We start from the raw sequence: 23,780 nt of genomic DNA, 5'->3' as shown, positions 1-23,780 counted from the left end.
CAGTAACGCCACCATAATCAGTGTATAATTTTAAAATGTGAACAAAGTATTCCAACTCCGTGTTACCTGCACAGTGTCACAAAACCATATCTACTAGTATCTGTATTAACCATAGCCCCTACGAGCCCTAGGCGATGATTTTCTCACAACTGGTAATTTGCTCTAGATTGAAATAAAGATTTAGACAAGTTTCATCTGATTATGAATTTTATATTGGATATTTAAAATGATGCAGCTCATCAACTGAGATGTCAACTTTGCTCTAATATTTTAAGTTATTTCACAGAACAATGAGTCAGGTTAGCACGGAAAAGTCTGAAAAGCAACATTTCCTAAAGTGAAAGGCACAATAACACTTCAAGGGGGATTGAGAACAAAACCCTTTGTTTCTCCTAATTCAAGAACTATACAGTTGTGCCTAGCCTGCACTAGAAAAGATATCCTCGTATAACTGTACTGGCAAAACTTCCTGGTGTAGAGACAGCTTATAATGAACAAAATAAGCTATACCAGTAAAGTGCTCTTCTGCTATTATAACTGCATCTACACCAGGATTTTCGTTGGTATTAAAAAAAGTTGTAAAAACCCACCTGTAACTGACATTACTTTCCCAGCACAGGTGTCTAGTGCAGACTTGGCCTTGATTTAGTACGGCCTTGTCTACACTAGGAGGGTTTTGCAGAGATAGTTACACCCTTCTAGCTAAACTGGCATAGCCTTTTAGTGTAGTTATCGCCATATGAAAGTGCTTATACCAGTTCTTGAGGCCAGCATAAGCTATACCAATAGAAACGCAGTTATTCCAGTAAGACTGCATCTACATGAGGGCTTTTACCAGCATAGCCACATCCATAAGAAATCGAACCCCTAACTGACACAGCTACGGTTGCAAAACTGTAACATGTAGACCCAGGCCTTAATTATTCAGATGTTGGCATACATGACAACAGTTGGGTGCCTGATCCTATGAGGTGCTGAGTCTCTTCTGAGAGATACTGAGCACCTGGGACCTCTGAGGACCGGGCTATTGAGCAGCACAGACTATCAAGCACAGTAAAAGTCTCATGTGTCTTTTGAAGTATTTGCTATTTCATCAAGCCTTGTAGAACCATAGAGCCAAATACAGCTTGCAAGCGCAGCTCCTACTGACTTCAGTGGGACTTGTACCAACAGTTGCCAAGGCTTAATTTGCACCACAGAGAATAAAAGTGGGGAGAGGGAATGGACCAACATACAGGAGCATAAAAGGAGGATAGGGTAAGAAGGATATGTTTCAGAAACAAGTTGATACACTGGAGAAAGGGAGGAAGACTAAAAAAGGATTAATTCATTTATAAGGGGAATAAAAGGAACTAGACTATGTTGTATTTTTTAAAAACCTGAATAACGAGAAAGTGCACTTATAGGATCATTAAAACTAAAAAAAAAAAAAAAAAAAAGCCATGCACACACCCACACAGTGGACTCCCTATCAACGGCAGCAGCCACAGTCCATAAAATCAGGCTTGCAATTATCTCAGCCATTGTGATCAGATCTTTCAAACACCCCCTTTGATTTAGCAGCATAATAGCAAAATGGCCACATCCTTAATCTGTGAAGCGGTGTGTACATTTCTCCACAGCTGGAAAAATCCACCGACTTTCCAAAGGCAAAGAAATTCTCACTGAGTTAAAGACCAAGATATTTTCAAGATCTGTGATGGAGAGGAGGAGGACTAAGCTGGAGGAAATATTTAGGTTTCAGTAACAATACGACTTCAGTAATGAAAAGCAACAATCCTGATCTCCCGAAGCCCAAGGTGGAACTTGCATCTGGCCATCAGTGGATTTCCTATACTGCATTGAGGGGCCTTGGCAGCAAAGAAGCTGTAGCCCACAATTAATGAATTGTTCAAATCAGCTGTGAAACTTGTCAACTTAATTAACCAAAGTTCGTTAACAGTCATAGTTTGATAATTTTGTGCAAAGAAGCAGGCTCAGGACATGCACAGCTTTATTTCATGAACAAATCTGCTAGCTGCCATATAGCAGAGTGCACTGTGTATCTGTGAACACAGAAATTAAATGCCCGTGCAATGAAAGATAGCGACAAAATGTGGCGACAAAGTGTCTTATGAAATCTTGCTGGATATTCTGACATGTCTCGTGGCCTCACACTTTGTCTCTTTGTTATTAAATGGTTAAGTAGTATGTGCATTTCAAAATAATCAACATTGTGAAGGGCTACATATAAAATATCTGGACATCTGGAATGATCCAACTAACCTGGAGAGAGCTTGGGTAGCCTGCGTAGGGAACTCTCCTATGAACCTACAAACTTGGGGCCAAATGGGGGCATTTGAGTAGCCAAGTAGAAGTGTTTTGAGGCATCACACACAGCAGATGCAGAAAGAAGACTTCACGGAGCAAGATGAGGAAATCTATGCTCCTTAAAATTGCTTCAGATAGAACAGCAACGTACCATCCCAGCCCTACGCTTCCTGCCAAGCATTCATGTATGACAGAGTGCAAATTACTTAGCCTCCCTTTCCCCCCACCATTTTTAATTCCACCATTTTAGCACATGTTAAAGACTGTGTGCCTTGCCTAGACTTTAAAACATGTCCATTCCTTAGTACATATTAGCTAGCATGTGCTATCATCAAACCTAAGAGTTTAGCCTGGATAAAGCCTGCGGGTATATGGATGGGTTTTTAAACTAAAAGTAATTGCTAGCTAATTCACCCTAACTGGCAAACATTTGTACTTGCTATACTGGACACTCTACAAACATTTGGTCCAGGACACAAGTACTTACAACAGTCAAACTGAGTTGCGGCAAACAATGAACCTGAGTTTAAGAACTCTAAAATAAGCAAACCCTTAACACTGGGACCAATTCATCCCTACACTAGAGCGGACCTCAGTGCAAATGCTTCCCTAACTTGACCCAGGCTGCCACAGCCCCTAGCAGCTGTTGAATCAGCCCACAATAGCAGACATGGTGCTCCAGCCACGCCTTCTAGGCTGAAAATACCCCCTAGCCTCCGCCGTGCAAGATAGCTTAGAGACTTTATATTAGCTCTGGACTTGCTGGAGGCAGCCCGTACTTGGGGACTTTCTGAGGGCTGGATCTGCTGGCTTTATGGCCCCTTTATTCTGGTAGAGCCAATGCAAAAAGCCAAGAGGGCTGGGCTGAATTGGGCCTTCGGTGCCTCTGTAAAACGTGAGTAATAATACAGAGCTACCTTGCAGACTGCTGGAACTCTTACAAAGAGATGCAAGGCTAAATGAATGTAGTCAAACACTTAGAGATCCTCAGATAATATTTCACATGTGTACATGGCATGGTTTGTTTGCAATGAAAAAAAGCTTGGGTCTTGAGCCAGTCAGGCTGAACCTTTGCAGCCAAAGAGGCTGTTCTCTTTTGAGAAGGGCACATATCCCCTTTTTGGTGAGATTTGATAAACAGACCATAACTTCTTAATGCATTTGTATTGATAGGGATGTCACCGGCACAGCGAGTCCTAACATGGCTGCTTCAAGGGTACTTCTCAGACCCTGTCAGCTGTAATGTAAGTCAGCTGGGGAAGAATTTTTAAGGGATCACATCCTGAAAGGATCGTGGAGAGGCAGCAAGAGGCCAGATGGCCTGATCATTAAACACACAGACTTCCAAAAACAACTGACTGAGATAGTCTCCATCTCCATATCAGTCAAGGGAGATTTGAGGAGGTTTCTCAACATTTTAGGACAAATTAGGGCCACTCTTTCCTGGCTGAAAAGGAGCCCTGTAGCAAAGCTGGTGTGGTTCTGCTGCGTAAAGGGGACTGAATGCAATGGAGCAACACCGCTGGTGTTCTTGGGGCACGGGTGGGCCCAGGAAAAGGGTAAGACTGAGGGTACACTGCTATGCAGATCTTCCTGGTGTCTCCCTTGCCTGGGGGCAATAGAGACTACTCTGGAAAATCATTCCCTATGTCAACACAGGGCCAGACTGCATGTGACCCTTCTGCATTACTTGAGCCCTGCACTGGTCTCCAATGTTTGATCCACACAGGTTGGCTTAGAGAACAATGACGGAGCACTTCAGTAGATCAGAGGAGAGATCCACCTATATGTTGATCTATTAGTCCTAATATTCTATGCAAGGGGAGCAGAGGATTGAATTTACCTACCTTCCAGCACTGTAGTATCTGAAAGCCTATGGGCTGGAGTTGCAGCTGAAAGGCTGTAATAGTAGTAAATGAGGGAGAGAGCTGCACTGCAATCCCAGGCCTTGGCCCCACGTTGTGGTAATGTTGATTTTCTTTCCATAGTCATGGCAACTGTACCTGTTGCCTCAGGTTTATGCGGGTGAAATGAACTTCATCACCTGAGCACAGGGGACTGTGCCCCAGAACTCCAGTGAGGCATAGCAGCTGGCTGGCAGTGTACCATGACCCTAAAGAGGCAGGGACAGAACCTTGCAACAGCTCCTAGAAGTCACAACAGCCAAGACCAAGTTAGGACTAGCCTTCAGGCTCCCCTAACCTTCAGTCAGGGCTAAACGGTCATTTGGCTGGCCCAGGATAGGGAGGTGTACAAAGATTCCACTTCCCACAACACTTCTCAGTCTTGTGCAAAAGATCTCTTTTCCAACGGCTCACAGATCAGGGCCACATGTTGAAAAGTGTATGCTCCATGCCAGTCACTGAAATACATGGCCAGATATCAGCATATGGGGTGTTGAGTTTTTTGATAATCCAGCTGCAGATGTCACAGTGGGTGCTGCTGGTCTGGCCTCAATCATGAGCACTCGAAAGTCTGGCCCTGAGCGCCTTTGAAAATTTGGCATCATGTGACTGCAAATCCAGTGAGTGGCAAATCCAGGATTAGGACTCAAGCCTTCCATACTTCCTCATACCTTATTCTAACCACTAGACAATGCTTCTTCCCTTCAGCTTTCAGTCTGTAACATCTAAATTTTGTGCTTTTATAAAGCAAAGGTAAAAAACCCATTACTTTCAACTATTGTAAACATGAACTGTGATAGCAGATTTATGGTGCTCAGTAAAAATCATGAGCTAATACATAAACATTTAGTCTTATGAACCAACATTAAAAAAACACAGACTCTTTTAAAATGAAAAAGCCTATTTTACATTTGCTAGCTAGAGAATATGTTGTAGCTCATGACTGCCCTTCGGAGCAGTCACTGCCCTTCCTCTCCCACCCAAGCCAGGTGTGAGAAGGATGTGTCAACTTCAAAACAGAGAAGAGAGTTTCAGTTAATGCCAAAAGTCATTTGAAACTTCTTCTGCATGGAGAGAGTGACGTTCTCTTGACACTCAGCCAGTTTTTAAAAAGTTCGTTCTTTCTTTTTTATTATTATTAACAAGGTCCATAAAAACTAAATCCCTTCTTATCCCTTGAGAAGCTGGTCGTCGCTGGTCAATGCCAAGGCCAGCAGCAGTATACTGTGAGAAGGCTGCAGCACGCTCTTTTCTGGCTTATGAACGGAAAGCTCAGTTCCCAGCAAGCTAATCCTTTAGCATTCATTAGTACACATACACTGGTTTCAAAAATCTGTAACAAACCATGATATTTATGAAAATGAAAATCGCTCATACAAAAGTAAATAATCTCTCCAAAATAAAGTGTTCCATTCTTTGATGAAGGCCAAATGCTAATAATTCATCAGGAAAGGGGGGAGAAACAGGACTGATCCTATGGGGTTGGGGGCTCTGATTCACACTCCTTGCACTACTGATCAGCACTGAATTTGACCGGACTGTTTTAGTGACAGGTTTCAGATTCACAGCATAAAGAGGCAAAGAATTGTCTCATCATTTCTAGTACAGCTAGAGGGTGAAGAGGTACGATAACAAAACTAAGGAGGCTAGATAAGCAGGGCCGCCTATTATCTGCAACTCTGCAGAAAGAGTATCATTTCCACAGAGAAAATGAGATTGTGTGAAAACAGTGACCGGGAGATTGGGGAAGGGGGTGATGCGCTAATTAAATTAAAAGTTACAGAGTCATAAGAAATAGATAGCAGGATCCGAGTTCATACTGTGACAGGGTCGGGCCGGATGGCTACAGGAGAGTAATAGAAGGCAGATATATTAGCCCCAGGTTAAGTAGGTCCCTTTTCTCTGGGTAAGGTAACAGGGAAGGTTCCAGAACAATCAGGAACCTTCTGGAGACAATTAAGACAGACAGGCTGATTAGAACACCTGCAGCCAATCAAGAAGCTGCTAGAATCAATTAACGCAGGCTAATCAGGGCACTTCGGTTTGTGGTGCGCATGTAAGGAGCTGAGAGCAAGAGGCACTCGGAGCTGACAGTGAGAACGCGGACTGTTGGAAGACTGAGGAGTACAAGCATTATCAGACACCAGGAGGAAGGTCCTATGGTGAGGATAAAGAAGGTGTTGGGAGGAGGCCATGGGGAAGTAGCCCAGGGAGTTGTAGCTGTCGCCCAGCTGTTCCAGGAGGCACTCTAGACAGCTGCATTCCACAGGGCCCTGGGCTGGAACCCGGAGTAGAGGGCGGGCCCGGGTTCCCCCCAAACCTCCCAACTCCTGGTCAGACACAGGAGGAGTTGACCTGGACTGTGGGTTCACGAAAATGGCCAAACTGAGGGCTGCCGTGAAGCTCCAAGGTAAGCAAATCCGCCAATAAGCGCAAGACCCACCAAGATAGAGGAGGAACTTTGTCACAATACATAGTCACTTACAAAATTCTCATTGACTTCAGTGGGGCCTGATGCTGCACCACTAAAGTGAATGGGAGTTTTGAAAATGATTTATGTGGGAGCCAGACTATGCCCATACACTGTAAGATGAAAGCAGCTTGTCTTACTCTATTTTACACATTACTAGTTTGTCTTGGACCCAAACAGACATATGGGAGATCAACAGCAGCATTTTAATAGCAGCTCTTTGAATTTGCAAAGCCTACATTGACAGGTTCACCAATTTTTTTTTTTTTTTTTACTCCCTGACTATCAATGTTACCCTCAGCTTCTTTATACATAGTATATATTTCTTATACATAAAGTAAGTGTCTAGCCCTTTGGGTCATAAAGATCCTCTTTAACTGTAAACTGATTACTAGGATAGCAAATTTGTTCCACTAATTTTCTTTTTAAAACTATCACAGGTTATTCTCGGCCACTGCCAACAGTGTTTGCAGAATTGGGGCCATCTACACATCCCCAATGCCTCCCCCAGCAGTAGATATTACTGCAAGCAATAACACCACTATTTGTAAACAATTTCTCCATTAAAAAAATTCCATTCAGTGTTGTCTTATTCTTGTATGGCATATATCTGTTCAGCACCCCCACTGTGTCTTGACAGAGATAGAGCTTTATTAATAAAATGCTATTATATGCCAAAATTGTTAGACAAAGTTACCTTCAACTCTGTGATAAAGAAGAATTAAATGGATATGCCCACATTAAATCAATTAGACAAGCAATTAAGGAATAACAAACCTTTAACCTATACAATTTCCTGCACCTTCCTCTAAAACAGGCAGTACTGGCCAATGTGGGGACACAATACTGGACTAGGTGGACCCTGGGTCTGATCCAGCCTGGCATTTCCTCAGTTCCTAAACAGATTAATGCCCTTATCCTGTATTTACAGCCACAATTAATATTAAGCATTGAGTAGAGCAATGCAGTGACTTGTCCAAGGTGACACAGCAGGTCAGTGGCAGAACCAGGAACAAAACCCAGCTTTCCTGACATTAACCCTGTAAACTAGATTACGCTGCCTCCTACAATGACAGAGTTACAATATGGTCTTTTAAATGATCACAAACCACTGGGCAATGTAACACACTGTTTGACAAATAATAAAAACAGGTATAGCTTGAGGATTATGAATATCTGAACATCCAGAGGTAAAATTCCTCTGGTCTATTAGGAAGTAATAGTTTGCCTTTTAAAGGCAATTTTCTCTGGATTTGCAATAAATTCTTGGATGTAACCTATGACGTGAAGTCACAACAATGTATCCATTCTTATATACCTACTGCTCAGATTAATACCTCTGCTAGCATTAATATAATAGTATGAAAATACACATTCCCCCTCAATTCTACTCCTCCTGTAAGACTAATATTTTTTGTCTTCAGATTCATCTTTATCAACGTAAGTACACAAATGTAGCATTTTGCACTATTAACAACATGTAATTCCTACAACATATATAACATCAAAATACAAACGCAGACCAAGTTCTGCCCTCAGCTACACCCAGACAGCTCAGTGACTTCCATGGGCTTCTACTGTAAACTGGGGGGTTGTAACTAGAGAGAGAATGTGGCACAGCAACAAAACTCTTCAGTATTTTAAAAGTATTATTTGTTTTGCAAAATCAAATAAAAACACAGGCATTGTTCAGAACCCAGGTCCAATCTGCTATCACAGAAGTGAGTGGTAGACCTTTGATGGACTTCAGTGACTTCAGAATTGGGCCCTCATGTTTATTCTAAGTACTGTGCTCATTTATGGTGAACTTCTTGTTTGTGACAAAGGGCAATTTTATCAGCCAGTTAAACTATACTAGTGTAAAAGGGAATGTATTTCTGCTTCAAGTTACCAAAGTATCATGGGTGATGTTCCTCAGCCAGCTGTGCACTTTCTAACAACTTTTTTGGGGGGAAAAAATACTGAATACTGAAAGGAAACTGCATACAAGCCTAGATGGACAGTTGTCTAGAAAAAAAAAGACTCACACATGAATACAAACTCAAAGTTCCTGAGGGGGATGCATATATATCAAGCACCAGTTAAACTATGCATTTAGAACAGGGGTGGGCAAACTATGGCTTGTGGGCCACATCTGGTTCACCAGGTGATTTAATCTGGCCCTTGGGCTCCCGCTAGGGAGCGGGGTCTGAGGCTTGCCCTGCTCCCATGCTCCAGCCAGGAAGCGGGGCCAGGCAGGGGTGGCAGGTTTGTAGAAATTTTGGTGGTGCCCAGAACCCGCCCCCCCAAACTCCACTCCCCACCTGCCTAAGGCTTTGGGTGGGGGGAGGAGGTCTGGGATGCAGGCCCTGGGCTGGGGCAGGGGATTGGGGTACAGGAGGGGTGCAGGCTCTGGGAGGGAGTTTGGGTGCAAAAGGGGTGAGAGGTTGGGCTCTGGGAGGGAGTTTGGGTGAGAGGGGGTCTGGGGTGCAGGCTCCGGGCTGGGGTAGGGGGTGGGGAGTGCAGGAGAGGGTGAGGGGTGCAGGCTCTGGGAGGGAGTTTGGAGGCAAGAGAGGGTGTGTGGGAAGGGAGTGGGGTGCAGGCTCTGGGACAGAGTTTGGGTGCAGGCTCTGGGCTGGGGGTGTGGGTGTAGGAGCGGGTGAGGGGTGCAGGCTCTGGGAGGGAGTCTGGGGTTGGGAGGGAGTGCGGAGGGAGGGGGTGAACAGTTTGGAGTGTTGGAGAGGCTCAGGGCTAGGGCAGAAGGTTGGGGTGCGGGGGGTGAGGCTCTGGTTGGGAGTGCGGGCTCTGGAGTGGGGCAGGGTTGGGGATGAGTTTGGGGTGCAGGCAGGCTGACCCAGGGCTGGGGCCAGAGAGGAGGACTCCCCTCAGCCCTCTCCCCGCCAGCAGCAGTGAGCTCTGGGGGAAGGGGCCCCCTCTTCCCCCCAGAAGCACACTCACCCCGCACCGTTGTCACTGCACATGCTCCCAGGGCCCCTCTCAGGTCCAGGAAGGCCCCTCACCTCCCCTGTGGTGGGTGCCGGGCGGGAGGGGGGCTGCCATCACATGTATGCCTCCTCCCCTGCTGCTGCCCCTCACAGTAGCCTCACAGGGGGGTGAGGCTGCCCCTTGTCCAGCATGGGGCAGGAGCGGTGACTGCGGGCAAGGGGGCCCCCTGTGCTGGTGGAGGGTCCTGCCAGAAAATGAAAGGGTCTGAGGGGGAAGGGCAGAGTAAGGGCAGCCTGCCCTGCCACTAGTGTATGGGGAGCGCTAGGACCTTGTGGCGGCAGTTGATGCTGGGAGCCAGTAGAGCGGAGTGGAGCTGCAGGGGAGAGGCAGGGATACGCCGGGGGCCAGGGAAGGTGCGCGGGGGGCAGCAAGTGGAGGCTGGGGGACACTCAGGAGAGGTGCGTGGGGGTGGCAGGTAGGGCTGGCTGAGAGACCCGGCCCCAAACATTGGTGGAGCCGGGCCCCAGGGCCCTGAATATTGCTGGAGCTCGGGCACTACAGTCCCATACAACTCGTCACCCCTGAGGTCGGGGGCCACTCTGCGTGGCTCTGCGCAGCTCCTGGAAGCAGTGGCATGTCCCACCTCCGGCTTCTACGTTTAGAGGCAGCCAGAGGGCTCCGCGCGCTGCCCCCACAGCTCCCATTGGCTGGGAACTGCAGCCAATGGGAGCTGCAGTGGTGGCACATGCAGACAGGGCAGTGTGGAGAGCCACCTGGCCATGCCTCTGCGTAGGAGCCGGAGGAAGGACATGCTGCTGCTTCTGGGAGCTGCTTGAGGTAAGTGCCACCTGGAGCCTACACTGCTTAGCTCCTCCTGTGCCCCAACCCCCTGCCCCAGCCCTGATCTCCGTCCCGCCCTCCGAACCCCTCATCCCCAGCCCCACCCCAGAGCCTGCACCCCCAGCCAGAGTCCCCAACTCTCCCACCGCACCCCAACCCCATGCCCCATCCTGGAGGCCCCTCCCACACCCTGAACTCCTCATTTCTGGCCCCACCCCAGAGCCCACACCCCCAGTCCGAGCCCTCACCTCCCCCCGTGCCCCAACCCTCTGCCACAGCCCTGATTCCCCTCCCGCCCTCTGAACTGCTCGGTCCCAGCCAGGAGCACCCTCTTCTACCCCAAATCCCCAGCCGCACCCCAGAGACCTCACCCCCCCCCACCGCACTCCAACCCCCTGCCCCCTCCCATACCCTGGACTCCTCATTTTTGGCCCCACCCCAGAGCCTGCACCCCCAGCCAGAGCCCTCACCCCCTCCTGTATCCCAACCCCAATTTTGTGAGCATTCATGGCCTGCCATACAATTTCCATACCCAGGTGCGGCCCTCAGGCCAAAAAGTTTGCCCACCCCGATTTAGAAACTTGAAACTAAAGCCATGCATTTGGAAATTCTGTGCTACTGCTGAGAAGTGTCTGGAGAGTATCTGGTACTTGGTACACGTAAAAACTGTGTTCTCAATGATGAGGCAACTCTCCTATCTGCTTCTTAATATAGGAAAGATGATATCCAAGGCAAATTGGAGTTCTTTTGTTTTGCTTTTTAAAAACAAAGCATAAGCATAGCTTTTCCCAAATAAAATTCTTATAAACTAGGTTTATGTTGCAATGTCCTTTTTAAGTCTATTTCTCTGATGGAATTTTATTAAGCATGATACAGCCCAAAGTTAAAGATAGAAAGTTATGGCAAATATGCAACATTAAAAATACATTGTCTTCTAGTGGCAAGTAAAATAGGGCCTCAAAGTTTCCACTGCCCCAGTAGGGAGTTAAAGGTCACTGCTAACTCAAAGTTAAAAACAATGGGAAGTAGAGGATGTCATTCTTTTATATTTGCCCAGTGATTCTGTGTTTTCTTTGTATGAATTTATTTAGGAAACTGGGAACTCTAACAAACAATGAAGTGATTTCAAGGCTGCCTTGTTCCTCCTCCCCACGACCCCCTCATCAGAAATCAGTTCATTCCATTTTATAAAATGTTTTAATGTATAAAGAAAAATATTTGTTACTTCAAAAGGTTTGAACTTTCCAAGTACGTAAAAAGCAAACATTTTCCAGAAAATTGTCACTTTCATTTTAAAAGTTATTTTGTTTGTACTAAAAGAGTGAATTCCCCTCCTTATTAACCAAAGAACAGACAATAAAACTCAACTTAAATCAAAGCAGCTTAAAGTTATCCATTTATATATAGCTCAAAATACCAACAAACAAAAAACTTATTTGAAATGTACAACTGATAAATTCATACAGGAATGAAATATACATCTGAACAATTGGATGATTGTTATTAAGCCAGCAAAAATATGTCACTCTCATTTTTAGGGGTCAAATTAAGCTGCCTCTGATGCACAAGTACACATGGGAAGAGGCGCACCCAGGCAGGGTGTAGGCTTGCAGACTGTTCCCCATACCTCCATAAACTCTGAAGTTTACACTTCTCCAGGTAGGGAGGGCAGGGCCTGGGACCAGAAGGCTTATTAACTCATATGCTGCCACACTACCCTAGCAGATTTTTTGCCCCATGTGCTGGGGCGGTGTGGGGACACTATAGTCTGGCTCCTCATGTAAGAGCTAATATTAACACTGCTTTTGTCCTCACTTCCCACTATGTGAACAGGAGTTGAGAATGCTCTGCAGCTAACAGGAAATGCTTAGCACCTCAAAGTATCAGGTCCTGCAGCAATACAGGTGATCTGCAAAAGCAAAAATAGGCCCTTTCAACAGCTGAAAGTGAAAGTTGGAATGGGGAAAAGACTTTTACTCAGAGGGTTTAAATAATAACTTCATTTATTTTTGTTAACACCTATTTAATTTTGATCACTGACATTTTGAAGAAAAAAAATTTGTTAGAGATTCAGTACCCTCTACCCTTCCACTAAAATATGAAAGGAAACAAGCCATGGCCCAAAACACCCAGGAGTTCCTTCAATAAAAGTAGGGGAAAAGAAAGCAAATTTTATCTTCCTGATATTGCTAAAGAACAAACCAAGCAAATTCTCACACATGAAAAAGGGCACAAATCCAATTTAGGGGACAAGAATCATTTGCCGTTCATCTTTAAGGTGTTCTCTCACATGTACTCAAGAAACCAAAATCCAAATTCAGGGTCTAATAGCCAAATGACATCCATTAAAATTAATGGGCCCTATCCTGATTCTACTGACATCAGTTACAGAACTCTCATTGGTTTTGATGGGATCAGGCCAAATAGGAGCTGAGTAGCTAAAACTCCACAAAGGGTCTTTAAGATGTAGCAGCTAATGAATAAAAATTGGCCACAATGTAATTAAAACAAATACATATTTCCTCTGGGCCCAGTCCAACACTGAGATCCTCCAGTGCATCTCTTGGGTCCATACATGGAAGATCAGGGGTTCTGTTATTGTTTTTTAAATTGGCAACATCATTTTATCCCAAATACTGCCTTTAAATCTTGATAATCCTACAACAATTTGTTCCAAAATATTTTGCTTTGTTAAGGGCAGCTCATCACATTGTCAGTCTTTAGATGTTGAAAAGGTGCCAATACACAGACATACAATATTCAAAACATTATTTAAAAAGAAGAATTTCAAATTAATTTGTAAACCACACTGAAACAGGAGAGTAGTGAGCATGATGTAATTTCAATTAATTAAAAAAGTCACTTTCTAACACTTTTCCTTTCTCTGGAAAGGCATACATACATGTGGAAGCTGCAACTACTGGTTTATAAAACACTAAACTTTTATGGAATGTTGAGTGACATATTTACAGATTTTACAAGGAAAAGGAGAAAAGGGCCTGGGAGTTTGATTCAGGGTCAACAGTTCAGCCCACAGCAGAAGGGGATGAGCTGGAAGAATGCAGACATCAGAGACTTCACTGTTTAATTTCGTCCCCTTCTGTAATGACCCTATCAACATTATTTACTGTGCTTTCAGGCGGGCATTTTCAAAAGGATCCCAAGGCAGTTAGGTGCCCAGATCTCACTGAAAGTCAAGGGGATTTGAGTGTATAACCTCCTTGGGTGCCTTTAGAAAAAAAAAAAAATCACAGCCTTTCTTGTTGAGTGGTCAGATTATTTAGAATACATATTTAAAAATTCAGTATGCATCTTGTCACCCTTACCAGTTTCAGTTATGGTTAAACCATGATATCTAATTATTTTACACCAGAGATAGTTACATACAGAATGTCATAGAGGCAAATTAATCCTTGGTCAAATTCCATTAAAGTTATGGATGAATTTGGCCTATAAAGCACTGGATGCAATTCATACAGAAAATTCAAAATTGGACAGATAACAAGAAACCACATTTAATGAAGACTCTTCTAAACTTTACTATCAACATTTTAACTCCACTTATATTTAATAAATATGTTTACAATTTGACTCTATAGGTACATAGGACTAGATCATCTTCAAAAAATGGGGGCTGGGGTGGGAGGGACAGACGACAAACTGATGCCTTATGAAAAATTTCTGTTGAAATAATTCTGTTTAGAACTCAATCTGCTCATCTATCATATTTGCTTTAGGTTTCTTCCATTATTCTTTGGATGCAAACAAGGGCTTTGTGTTTCTCTATCCATTATGTTTATTTCCTACCCGAGGGCCAATTTTGAAGTCAATGGGATTTTTGAGCCCACGAAAAGTACCAATCCAGGCACTTAATTATTATTGTTAATGGGGCCAATTATACAGCCCTTACTCTGGTAAACAGTCCTTAGCACTGAAGACTAACATGGCCCCTTCTCCTCCCTGCCCTGGGCTGCACAATACTTTAGAAGTGTAAAGTATTATTATACTCCTGTTCAGAATATTATAAAAATTGCAGTCGGTAATGCTGTAAGGTTCTGACTTGGTTTTCTGAATATGGATAATTACTTGAACAAGAATGGCTATTAAAAACATAAGCAACGTATGAAAGTAAAATGGTTTCTAAATGGAATAGCTTCAAATAAGCTATGAGCAACGTTTAAAAAAATATTTGGTTACATAAAAAGCTGGAAACAATATGCCCTTCATAGTCATATTGTTTGTAAGCTTTTTCTTATTTAGAGTGTGAAATAATGTTGTCATTGAACATGATCCAGGGGCAAGTATCTACATCTGGTGGGACTGTTTCACAGCAATGATCATTATTTACTACTTGTGCTTATCACTTCAAATTTTAAAAACTGAACTGTTGACACCTTAAATACTAAGAAGACCGGTGCCTTGAACTATAATTTCATACCATACAATACTGGAGAGGGAGGGCGGGCGAGGGAAAGATACTATATTATGAACTTACTGATGAATTGGGGGTTTGGGGGAAGGTTAAAAAAAATGTGAGCAAGTGTATTGTATCACTAGCATGTTTCTTACTGTAGTTTTATCCAAATATGTTTACACATCCCTCTGTTAACTAAGATTTTAAGAAAACAACAGGCACCGTGTGTTAAGCGAAATGACATACTGCAAAGAGAATGGAAATAAATGTTTATTTTCAACACTTTCCACATCAACACACACAGGTGTAAGGAGAGAAAGAGCTAAGAAACTTGCCACAAAGCCTGAAACCGGCAGGAGACGGACACACAGGAAGTTCCAGCCAGAGAGGATGAGGGACATGGCTGCAGGAGGCACAGAGAAAAAAGAGTGTTTCACTTCTGTCAGTAAGGTATAAGCTGAAAAGAATCATTATGGAGTTAACATTATCCACTCCAAACATTCGGGGCCAAATCCTGCTTGCCTCCGCCACACAAGAAGCTACACTGAAGTTCAGAGATACAATTTTTGTATGTTCCTATTCTATGTCAAACTCCTCTGGCTAGTCTGAATGATTTAAAAAAAAAAAAAAAAAAAAAAAAACCACACAACAACCTCATGATATGCTCCCAGCAGAGCAATTTATACATTGTGAGTGGCCTCAGGACTGCTCTTTGAATTGGTGCTCTTCCACCTTCTATTCAAACCAAAATCAAATCAAATCATATCAATCAAAAAAAAAAAAAAAAAAAAAACCAAAAAACCCCACTTCGATGCCAGCATGCAAGGCTGAAGTAAAATTGAACATACCTCTCATCGCATCAAAGGCCTAGTTATTTAAGTTTGCTTCGTATCAACTCAAAAGGAATCCACAGTCCACGGGCAAAGAAAGGGTTTGTCCTTTGCAACAACAGAATCAAAAGGCAGCCTGGGAGTCTGGCAGCCACAGGGAGTGAGAAAGGTTAGAGTGTCTCAGCGTGGGAAGGATCATCTCAGTGGGAGCAAGGATCTCTATACAGGAGGGCTGATGTCAGTAAAGTGGGAGGGAAATGACAGTGGGGAGGGTTGTCATGGGAATGATTGAGAACTGGCTTTGGAAGGAGCAGAGAGGAATCAGAAGAGAGTTGGATGGACTCAGTGGGAGTGGGGACACTACATGTGGGAGTTTCAAAGAGAGGGAGAGCCCGCCGTGTGTTCCCAGGGGAGGGAATGCCCAGCCCAAGTAGGGCAGGAACAGGAGAGCATGGTAGCCTCAATCATGTGTGATTAAATACGTATAGATTATATCTGATTAAATGAGAAAGTCAGTGTATATTGTAGTATTACAGAGCCATTAATTAATGTACTATTATAGATGTTATTTCATGTTTGTTAAACTACCCAGGAAAGGACAGTTCAACAGGTTTTGAACTAAGAATGCTTAGTGTTTTTAAATGCCTTCGATTTCATCTGCTGTTCCCCAACCAGCAGATAAATCAAACAGCCTTTTACAAAGTGATCTGCTTCTATCTTAAAATGCCAGAACCTTTGGTTTACTGGCCGTTCCACAAACACACCCCTTGGCATGTGTATATTGTTGAAAATACATCTTGTCAAGAGCCATACAAGAAAAAGAAAATATTACACAAGTAAATTAACTGCGGCATGAAATACAGAGTGAATGCATGAGAGCATGGTGAAGTACAAGGGTTCGTTGACATGATGTTTGGACAGCATACTGCTCACAAACAGCAATGCCATGAGCAAGCTCTGCAAGTCATTCTTCACAAGTGCAAGTAAACATTTACACCATATCAACATTTGCTCTGCTTATGCCACATTTTTAACTGAGCAAATATATTAACAATGTTTTAGAGAGAGTTTTTTTAAACTTATGGATTTTTTAAAAATCCTCCTTTCTGTAAAGCCAGGTATTTTAGTACCATGAGTCCAATTATATAAACTTCTGAGGGAGAGAAAAAATATAGTTGGTACATTTAAAATGTACGTATAAGTATCACATCCTTAAAGTCTAAGATCTTGGGACCTTTTGGGGCTAAAAAGCAAGTGCTATCCCATTCGTACCCTGTGAATCTGTGCTTTCCAATAGTACTCTATAAAGCTCCATTTGCTAGTTTGGATGGGTTGTGTGATAATCAGACCTTAAACTTGTCACTGTTCTAGGGCTAAATATTGCAGAGCCTGCCCACAGACCAATATAATTTTGGACTGAAAATTCTATATTTGGCGGGCAAAAAGGCAGGTTTTTTGTGGCAGGTTCTTAAGATGTGACACTTATTTGAAGCTGCTCAGAGATTAGCAGTGTTAAATGGGGACAGGTGAAGCCACCAAATTCTATTTATGATATGATTTCTTGGCTTATTACATGGATATCACCACAACCATATATGCCAGATACAGATATTGCTACATACATGTGTGCCTACACATGCAGAGTAGTTTGTGTAGTAAGATTACTTTGGAAAAGGTTTGATTTTTTTCCTTATTAAGAAAAATGTTAATCTTTGTAGCCATATTTCATGGATGATGGGAGTCACAAAATACGGTGGGAAGACACTTTACATTTAGTGATTCCCTGCCATCTGATCATAATGGATATCTGACAACACTCTAGAATAGATATAGAGTAAATCTCAGTATCAGCTAGCAGGAGAGAGAGTCTTCTTTTACAGCTTGGATTTGGTTGGTTTTTTGTATGATGCTTTTTGACTTGAAAATCTTATGTATTATAACCAACATATTGGTCCAAGGAAAGGGATTACATCATCATAAACGTTTTTACAAATGCTAGTGAAAACAGATGATGCACACACTGTGGGCCAAATTTTGTTCTTATGTATAACTGTGATTTTCCTGAATTCCATATGTAACAGAGGAGAGTTTGGCCCAGGTGTGAATATTGCTGTGAGACAGAGAAAAAATGTCACTCAGGCAGGTAACTTTGCTATACACACAAATGAGAGGTGTTCCAACTACAGTACCACATGATAATCATTGGCTCAAGCTCATGAGAAGCTGACAATCTTCTGCACAGTGCTGAGTGCCACTGAAGGTGTCCAAGCACTTCAGAGAAAGTTCTCAGCCCTTAGCAACTGTTTAATGGTTTGTGGTACCATGCTCATTCCCACAGTTCCTCCTCAAGTCAGAGTCCTACTAACTTCAAAGCTGTACAATTGTATGACCTTGCAGCAAACCCTACTCCCAAACAAAAGCAGGACTGGGCCCCTTAGTCTCAATTTTCCTGTACTTCGTTTCTTTGTAAAATAACTTTACTGTATCACTGAGAGTAGGTGACACAGCAATAGTACAATTCAGTTTCATACACAATACAATTTCAGTGACAATATAGTTGTAAGCTAACATAGCAAGGGTAGTAAATGTGATAACATACAGGCTAATAATAAACAGCAGAGAAAGTACAGTTCTATGCTGTTTTACATATGTGAAGGATAGCACAGGATTTTAAACAAAAAAAGCCATGGAGGTGAAATCACATTTAGTATTAAATTGATCTTGCAAAAAACCCACTCCCATTTAGGAAAAACAATCATTTTGCTGCAGTGTTGTCAGAGGGAACCTACCATCACAGCTATGAAATACGACTTTTTGTGAGAAAAGCCTATACAATTATCAACAAGATTAGAGGATGAATGTGAACTAAGATCAACTGAATGTCTAGCTGAGTTACCTCTGATGTCCCAGTCCCACTAATGAGCAATGTATTCACAAAAATAAATCTGTTTTCTTCTTCCCTGCATTCTCTAACAATAGGTATTATTTAACATAGTAAACACATAGAAGACTAAGGCATCTTTAATGTGAATATTATAGTATTTCCTTGTTTAAAATGCTGTGAGATCCTTCAAGCATATACTTAAAAATCGGAAAGAAAAAAAAAGCTACACAAACAAATCTCAGAGTTCTGATGACAACATAAATAACCTGTATTTCTTTATTGTGGTTACCATGATTTCACCAGCATGCCTTGGTGTGTATGCAGCCTTATAGCTCAGTTTCTTGTGTCTTATTTAAAACACAAATAAAAATGTTAATTTGACATATAATTGCTTTAGTTATTCATCCTATTACCTATATAGTTTCTTCTTGCATCCCACATTTTTTCAACTCTATGAAGTGACATTGCTATATTTGGGGGAAAGTAATTTAAGAGAATCACCCACATCACAGAAACAATTTGCTGGAGTTCACAATCAATAACCTAGACACATTCTTAATATAGATTGTAAAAGGTTCAGAAAACTGTACAAATGATTATAGGTATTGCAAGCTGCAAAATGTTGTGACCTTTTGTTAGTTCCTTCCTGTATGTCATACCTATATCTTAGATTTACAGCATGTGTATCTCTTAACCGATATCACGGTAAGCCAGGGATCAGCCATGTTATATAATAGCTTCTGTGCATCCCATAACTTGTCTTTCCATTTGTAATTATTTATTTCTACAAAATGCAGAATGCTGCAAAAAAACAGAGAAAACACTCTACCACAAAAACTATATTAGCAACTTAAGAAATATAAGCCACTCACAGAAAGTAAATACAAATGCAATTCTTCAGTTCTCCTAACTTATTTTACCTTTTTTAAAAATCACAATTTTTTTTATTTTTTCAGTATGTGTCTTTCTGTGAGGCATACTGGCATTATGCCATATGTAAGTATACACACACTAATACTCTACAAAATACCTTGTCTAGAAAAGCAAGCAAAGTCAACAAGTGGTTAATGTAAATCAGAACCATATCCAAAAATTCCTGTCACTCTTGTTCCAGCTTTCTGATGGGAAGAAAGGGTTTAAAGTGACTAGCCCATCTACCAGATAGTTTTATATGGCATTGGTATTTTGCGCCCAAAAAGACAAGCACAAATAGCAATATCTGATAAGTCAATAACAACAGATGTAAATAAATACATGTTAGTTGCAGTGCAGGCTCACACAAGCCTATCCCACCATCGATATCTCTCTGCTGCTGAATGCACAGGGCCTATCTGCTTGCCTTGCTCTAATGATTGACAAGGACATTTAAACAGCTCTCCTTTTCCACTACACCAAAAACTCTTCCTGTAGAATGAAGAAACAGGTTTGGGAACATCGACAAAGTAGTTTCATGAGACTGATTAGTTTATAAACTAATTGCTCAAGCCATTAAAGCTTTTTCCAACAATCTATTACTCAGATAGCCTCCTTGGGTCAAATCACTGGAGACAACTTCTGTTCTGAGAGAAATAGTGCTAATATGTTTAGCACTCTTTTTACCTTCAAGCTGGATCTGCTGGTCTGGGTGTCTGGCTCCATGCTCTGGCTGTTCTCCCTCTTGTCTTTCTTAGAGGAATTAGTCCTCACCTTATAAGTGGATGTGTTGGAGGATTTAATGAATAATCCCGGGACGGAGTTGCCTTGCTGTTGCTGAGACATGGTTGTGTTGGTCTGGTGAGGGGAATTGGACTCCTCGGACTCTTTACTACTGTGATAAACCACCCTGCTGTCAGAGATGTGGATGCTTGGAGCACAGCCCATGCTTTGTGACCACTTTAGGACGTTTTCTAATTTTTTTTTCCTTCCAGTGGGTCTCTTCCCTTTGATTATTATTATTATAATTTTGTTTGTTTGTTTGTTTAACAGGTTGAATCTCCTTCCTGCTTCTCTGCCACGCTCGGGAGCATTGTCATCGGTCCTTTCTACCCCCCCAGAACCGTGTGTTCTCTTCCTCCTCCTCCAGGAAACAGGGCTCCTTGGAGCTCAAGCTCAGCAGCGGGGCGGGGAGGGGGTTCAAGAACTGGTCGAGTTCATGCTTTCACCGGTTCTCTCTTTCAGACGAAGCCATCTCAAAATCGCGGTAGGATTTTCTGTCAGCCCGGGGAAAGGGACCGGGGTGGATGGGGGAGGGGGGAGGGCAGCCACACCAGCGTCTCCTTGGACTAAGCGCTCAGAGCCCTGAACATTGGAACAGTTCCCTCTCAGCACTAGCCCACAGAACCGACTATTTTCCACTCGGGTTTGCAGAGTGTTACAAATTAACCTTGGGGGCCGGGAAGCGGGGGGGGGGAGGAATTCTCCCCCCACACACCTTGTCTCCCACAGCCCCCACCGGGCGCTGCGTATCGATTTATCCCGCTCACCAAGATCAAGAACCGATCCTGTTAGTTGCCTGGCCTCTCTCCCTCTCTTTTTTTTTTTTTGTTGGGGGGGGGAAATCAAACCCCCCCCTCCCCTCCGGAGCTAGAGTGTGTTCCTCGATCACGCTCCCGTCCGATTCATGTTCCTCTCCGTCCTCCTCCTTCCCAGCAGCCGCCGCCGCCGCCGCCGCCGCGCAGGCTGGCTATTGACATTCACAGGCTAGCCTCCTCTTGGCAAGGGCTTCGGAAGGAAGATTCCCCCCTTCGGAAACAGGGGGGCTCTATCCAGCAGAACATTCCATGCCGCGGGCACCGCTCCCGCCGCGGGGCGAGCCAGCCCGAGCTGCCGGCTGCACTGCACCAGCCCAGCAGCCGCCGCCGCCGCCGCCGCCTGGCAAGGGGCGGCTGGGTGGGAGGCACGGGGGAAGCAAGCTCAGAGGTTGAGTCGGGCCAGGTGGGGGTGGGCAAGAAGAGCCACCCTAACAAAAATACTGCATAACTCGGAGGGGGGCTGCTGAGACCCAGAGGAGGAGCCGGCTCAGCTGGCGGAGGCATCAAAGGGCCTCCTCCATGTTTTGTGGTCACAGAAAAGATGCAAAACGTTGCACACACATAAAAAAAAAAATTATCCTAGAGTCCCATCTCCATGGTATGCATTAAAATGGCGAGAGGTTTAATTCCGAGGCATTTGCTCTCCCTGCAGCTGAGGCTGGGCAGGAGGAATGCCTCTCCTCGGCGTCTCTTTTCCTTGCTCCGTGCCTGGGGATGCTGTTCTTACTGATGCTTCGCAGCAGCAGCAATCCCCCTCTTCCCCGCCCTCCAAAGCTGCCCGCTTGCCAGGCTTCCCCTTGCAATTCTGCCCCGGCGTTTGACAGCGGCGGCGGCGCGGCGGAGCCAATACAAGCACCCGCGAGCGGTGACCTCCAGCCTTTATTGGCGTCAATGCAAATGAGCCGGCGAGGGCCAATCTGCTGCGGCAGGGCCGGAGCCAGGCGGCCCCGCGCGAGGGAGCGAATTTCAAACTCGTCCCGCCGCCGCCGAGCCCCTGCGCACCCACCGCGGGCTGGTCCCGCTAGCGCACGCAGCGCGCTCGCGGCTGGCTCCCGGCTGTGCACGCCAGGGCCACTGCACCGAGCAGGGGTGGCTCCACGGGGGGAACCTGGTGCGAGCCCCTTTGAGGGCTAGAGTAAGGGGACCCTGGCATTTTCCCATTGGTTGCACCTGTAGCGGCTGGGAGCTACGACTGGCTCCATTTCCAGCTCTGCAGCTGTCTGCCCATACCTGGGCTTCACCTAGCTGGGCCTCAATCTCCTCATCTGTAAACTGGAGATGATGATGCTCACCTACCCCAAATGGGGGGTTGTTTGGTTCAAGGTCCTAACCCAAGGCAGGGCTTTGCAACCTTTTTTCATTTGCAGACCCTTACAAAATTTCAAATGGTGGCATGGACCGCTTTAGAGATCTTAGACATAGCCTGTGGACCCACCGGGGTGTGTGGATCACAGGTTGAAAACCACTGTCCTAAGGCATTTTGAAAAGGGCAGGAGCTAGGTAAATGGCAAGTACCGTTGTGGATGACACACCACCACCCCTATGGAAGCTGCTCTGTTATATACATTATTCTCTGCACCTGCTCTAATGTGTAGTTTTATTTTGTCAAGCTGAGAGTCCTTGATTTAAAAACAGTTTTGTTTGTTAATTGAGATTTCAGATGTCTCATTAAAACACACTAAAATCCTTAAGTAGCAACAAGGGGGATTCTTTAAACTAATCTGCCAAATAAGACAGACCTGGCCCAGGTCTGCTCCCTTCATTATGGAGTGCTGGTAAATTGAGGTTTTGCACTTAAAGAAGGGATTCCGCCTCCATATTGTATATGAAGAATATGGCATATCCTCCCCCAAATTGCAGCACTTATGCTGCATACAGAATTTTCTGAGAATTTACATCTAAATCTAGTTGAGTTAGTTTAAAAATGGGTCTTTTTGAAATGTAGCACTCTGTGTCATATCTTTTTATGTCTTGAATAATCTCAATAAAGGAACTAAGACTCTTCAAACTTTCCAGATAATTAACTCACTGAAATCTCATGCATAGGGCACATTTGAAGAAATTCACTTGAAATAAAGCTCATGTTATTAGTGACTATTGTAACTAGTAGCTATGATCATGGAGAGGTCCAAGAGCTTAGGTCATTGATTTGACATAACTGAAGCCCTGGTGACAGTTGAAATAACTCTTTTCCTCTACAGTAATTTGTATGTTTCAATTCTATTGGTTATAATGAGTCAGTGCCTGAGGATGGACTCATGTCAAAGGTTCTCATTGTTACATTGCTTAGCCCAGTTGACTGTCACTGCTCATCAAAGGTTTTGTGGCCACAAGCTCTCTTGGGAATCAGTGTTTGAAAGGCTCCACTGCGCACCAAAAGCAGCACAGCCATGGGAGCTGAGACAGGAGCATACAAGGAGCCCTTAAAGCATAAGTGTTAACTCAGGGACTAAACTCTCTATCCCAGTTCTTCAATTTCTGTAGTATTTGTCTTCCTAAGAGCTCTCTTCCCCCAAGACTTCCTCTGTCTGAGGACCACCACAAACTTGCTTCCCTCTGCCCCTTCCACTCCTTCCCTGCCTTGTAGTGGTAATGAGTTGGTGGAGGGGAGGGGAAAGAGGAATAGTGTCTTTAAAGAACAATAATCTAATGTAGAACCTAGATACTAGTATGCACTAATCATAATTGTGTAA

At 43.9% G+C, this 23,780-nt stretch overlaps 1 protein-coding gene across 2 annotated transcripts in view; it reads right to left on the bottom strand.

Annotated features, from left to right (window-relative positions):
• Positions 1–21,940, bottom strand: part of PDE8A (phosphodiesterase 8A) — a 197,406-nt gene extending 175,466 nt beyond the window's left edge. The window contains exon 1 of one of the 2 annotated variants that reach the window (XM_007066870.4): positions 20,177–21,940. In XM_007066870.4, the coding sequence (XP_007066932.1) occupies positions 20,177–20,437 (261 nt within the window). In that variant the 5' untranslated portion in view covers positions 20,438–21,940. The remainder of the gene's footprint in view (positions 1–20,176) is intronic. The other variant, XM_037910936.2, reaches the window with a different exon arrangement.
• Between the last annotated feature and the right edge of the window lie 1,840 nt (positions 21,941–23,780).

The sequence above is a fragment of the Chelonia mydas genome, chromosome 10 (assembly GCF_015237465.2).
Source record: "Chelonia mydas isolate rCheMyd1 chromosome 10, rCheMyd1.pri.v2, whole genome shotgun sequence".
In the NCBI taxonomy this organism is placed as follows: Eukaryota; Metazoa; Chordata; order Testudines; family Cheloniidae; genus Chelonia; species Chelonia mydas.
Note: the sequence above shows the minus strand (reverse complement) of the source record. Positions and strands in the feature narration are given on the sequence as shown.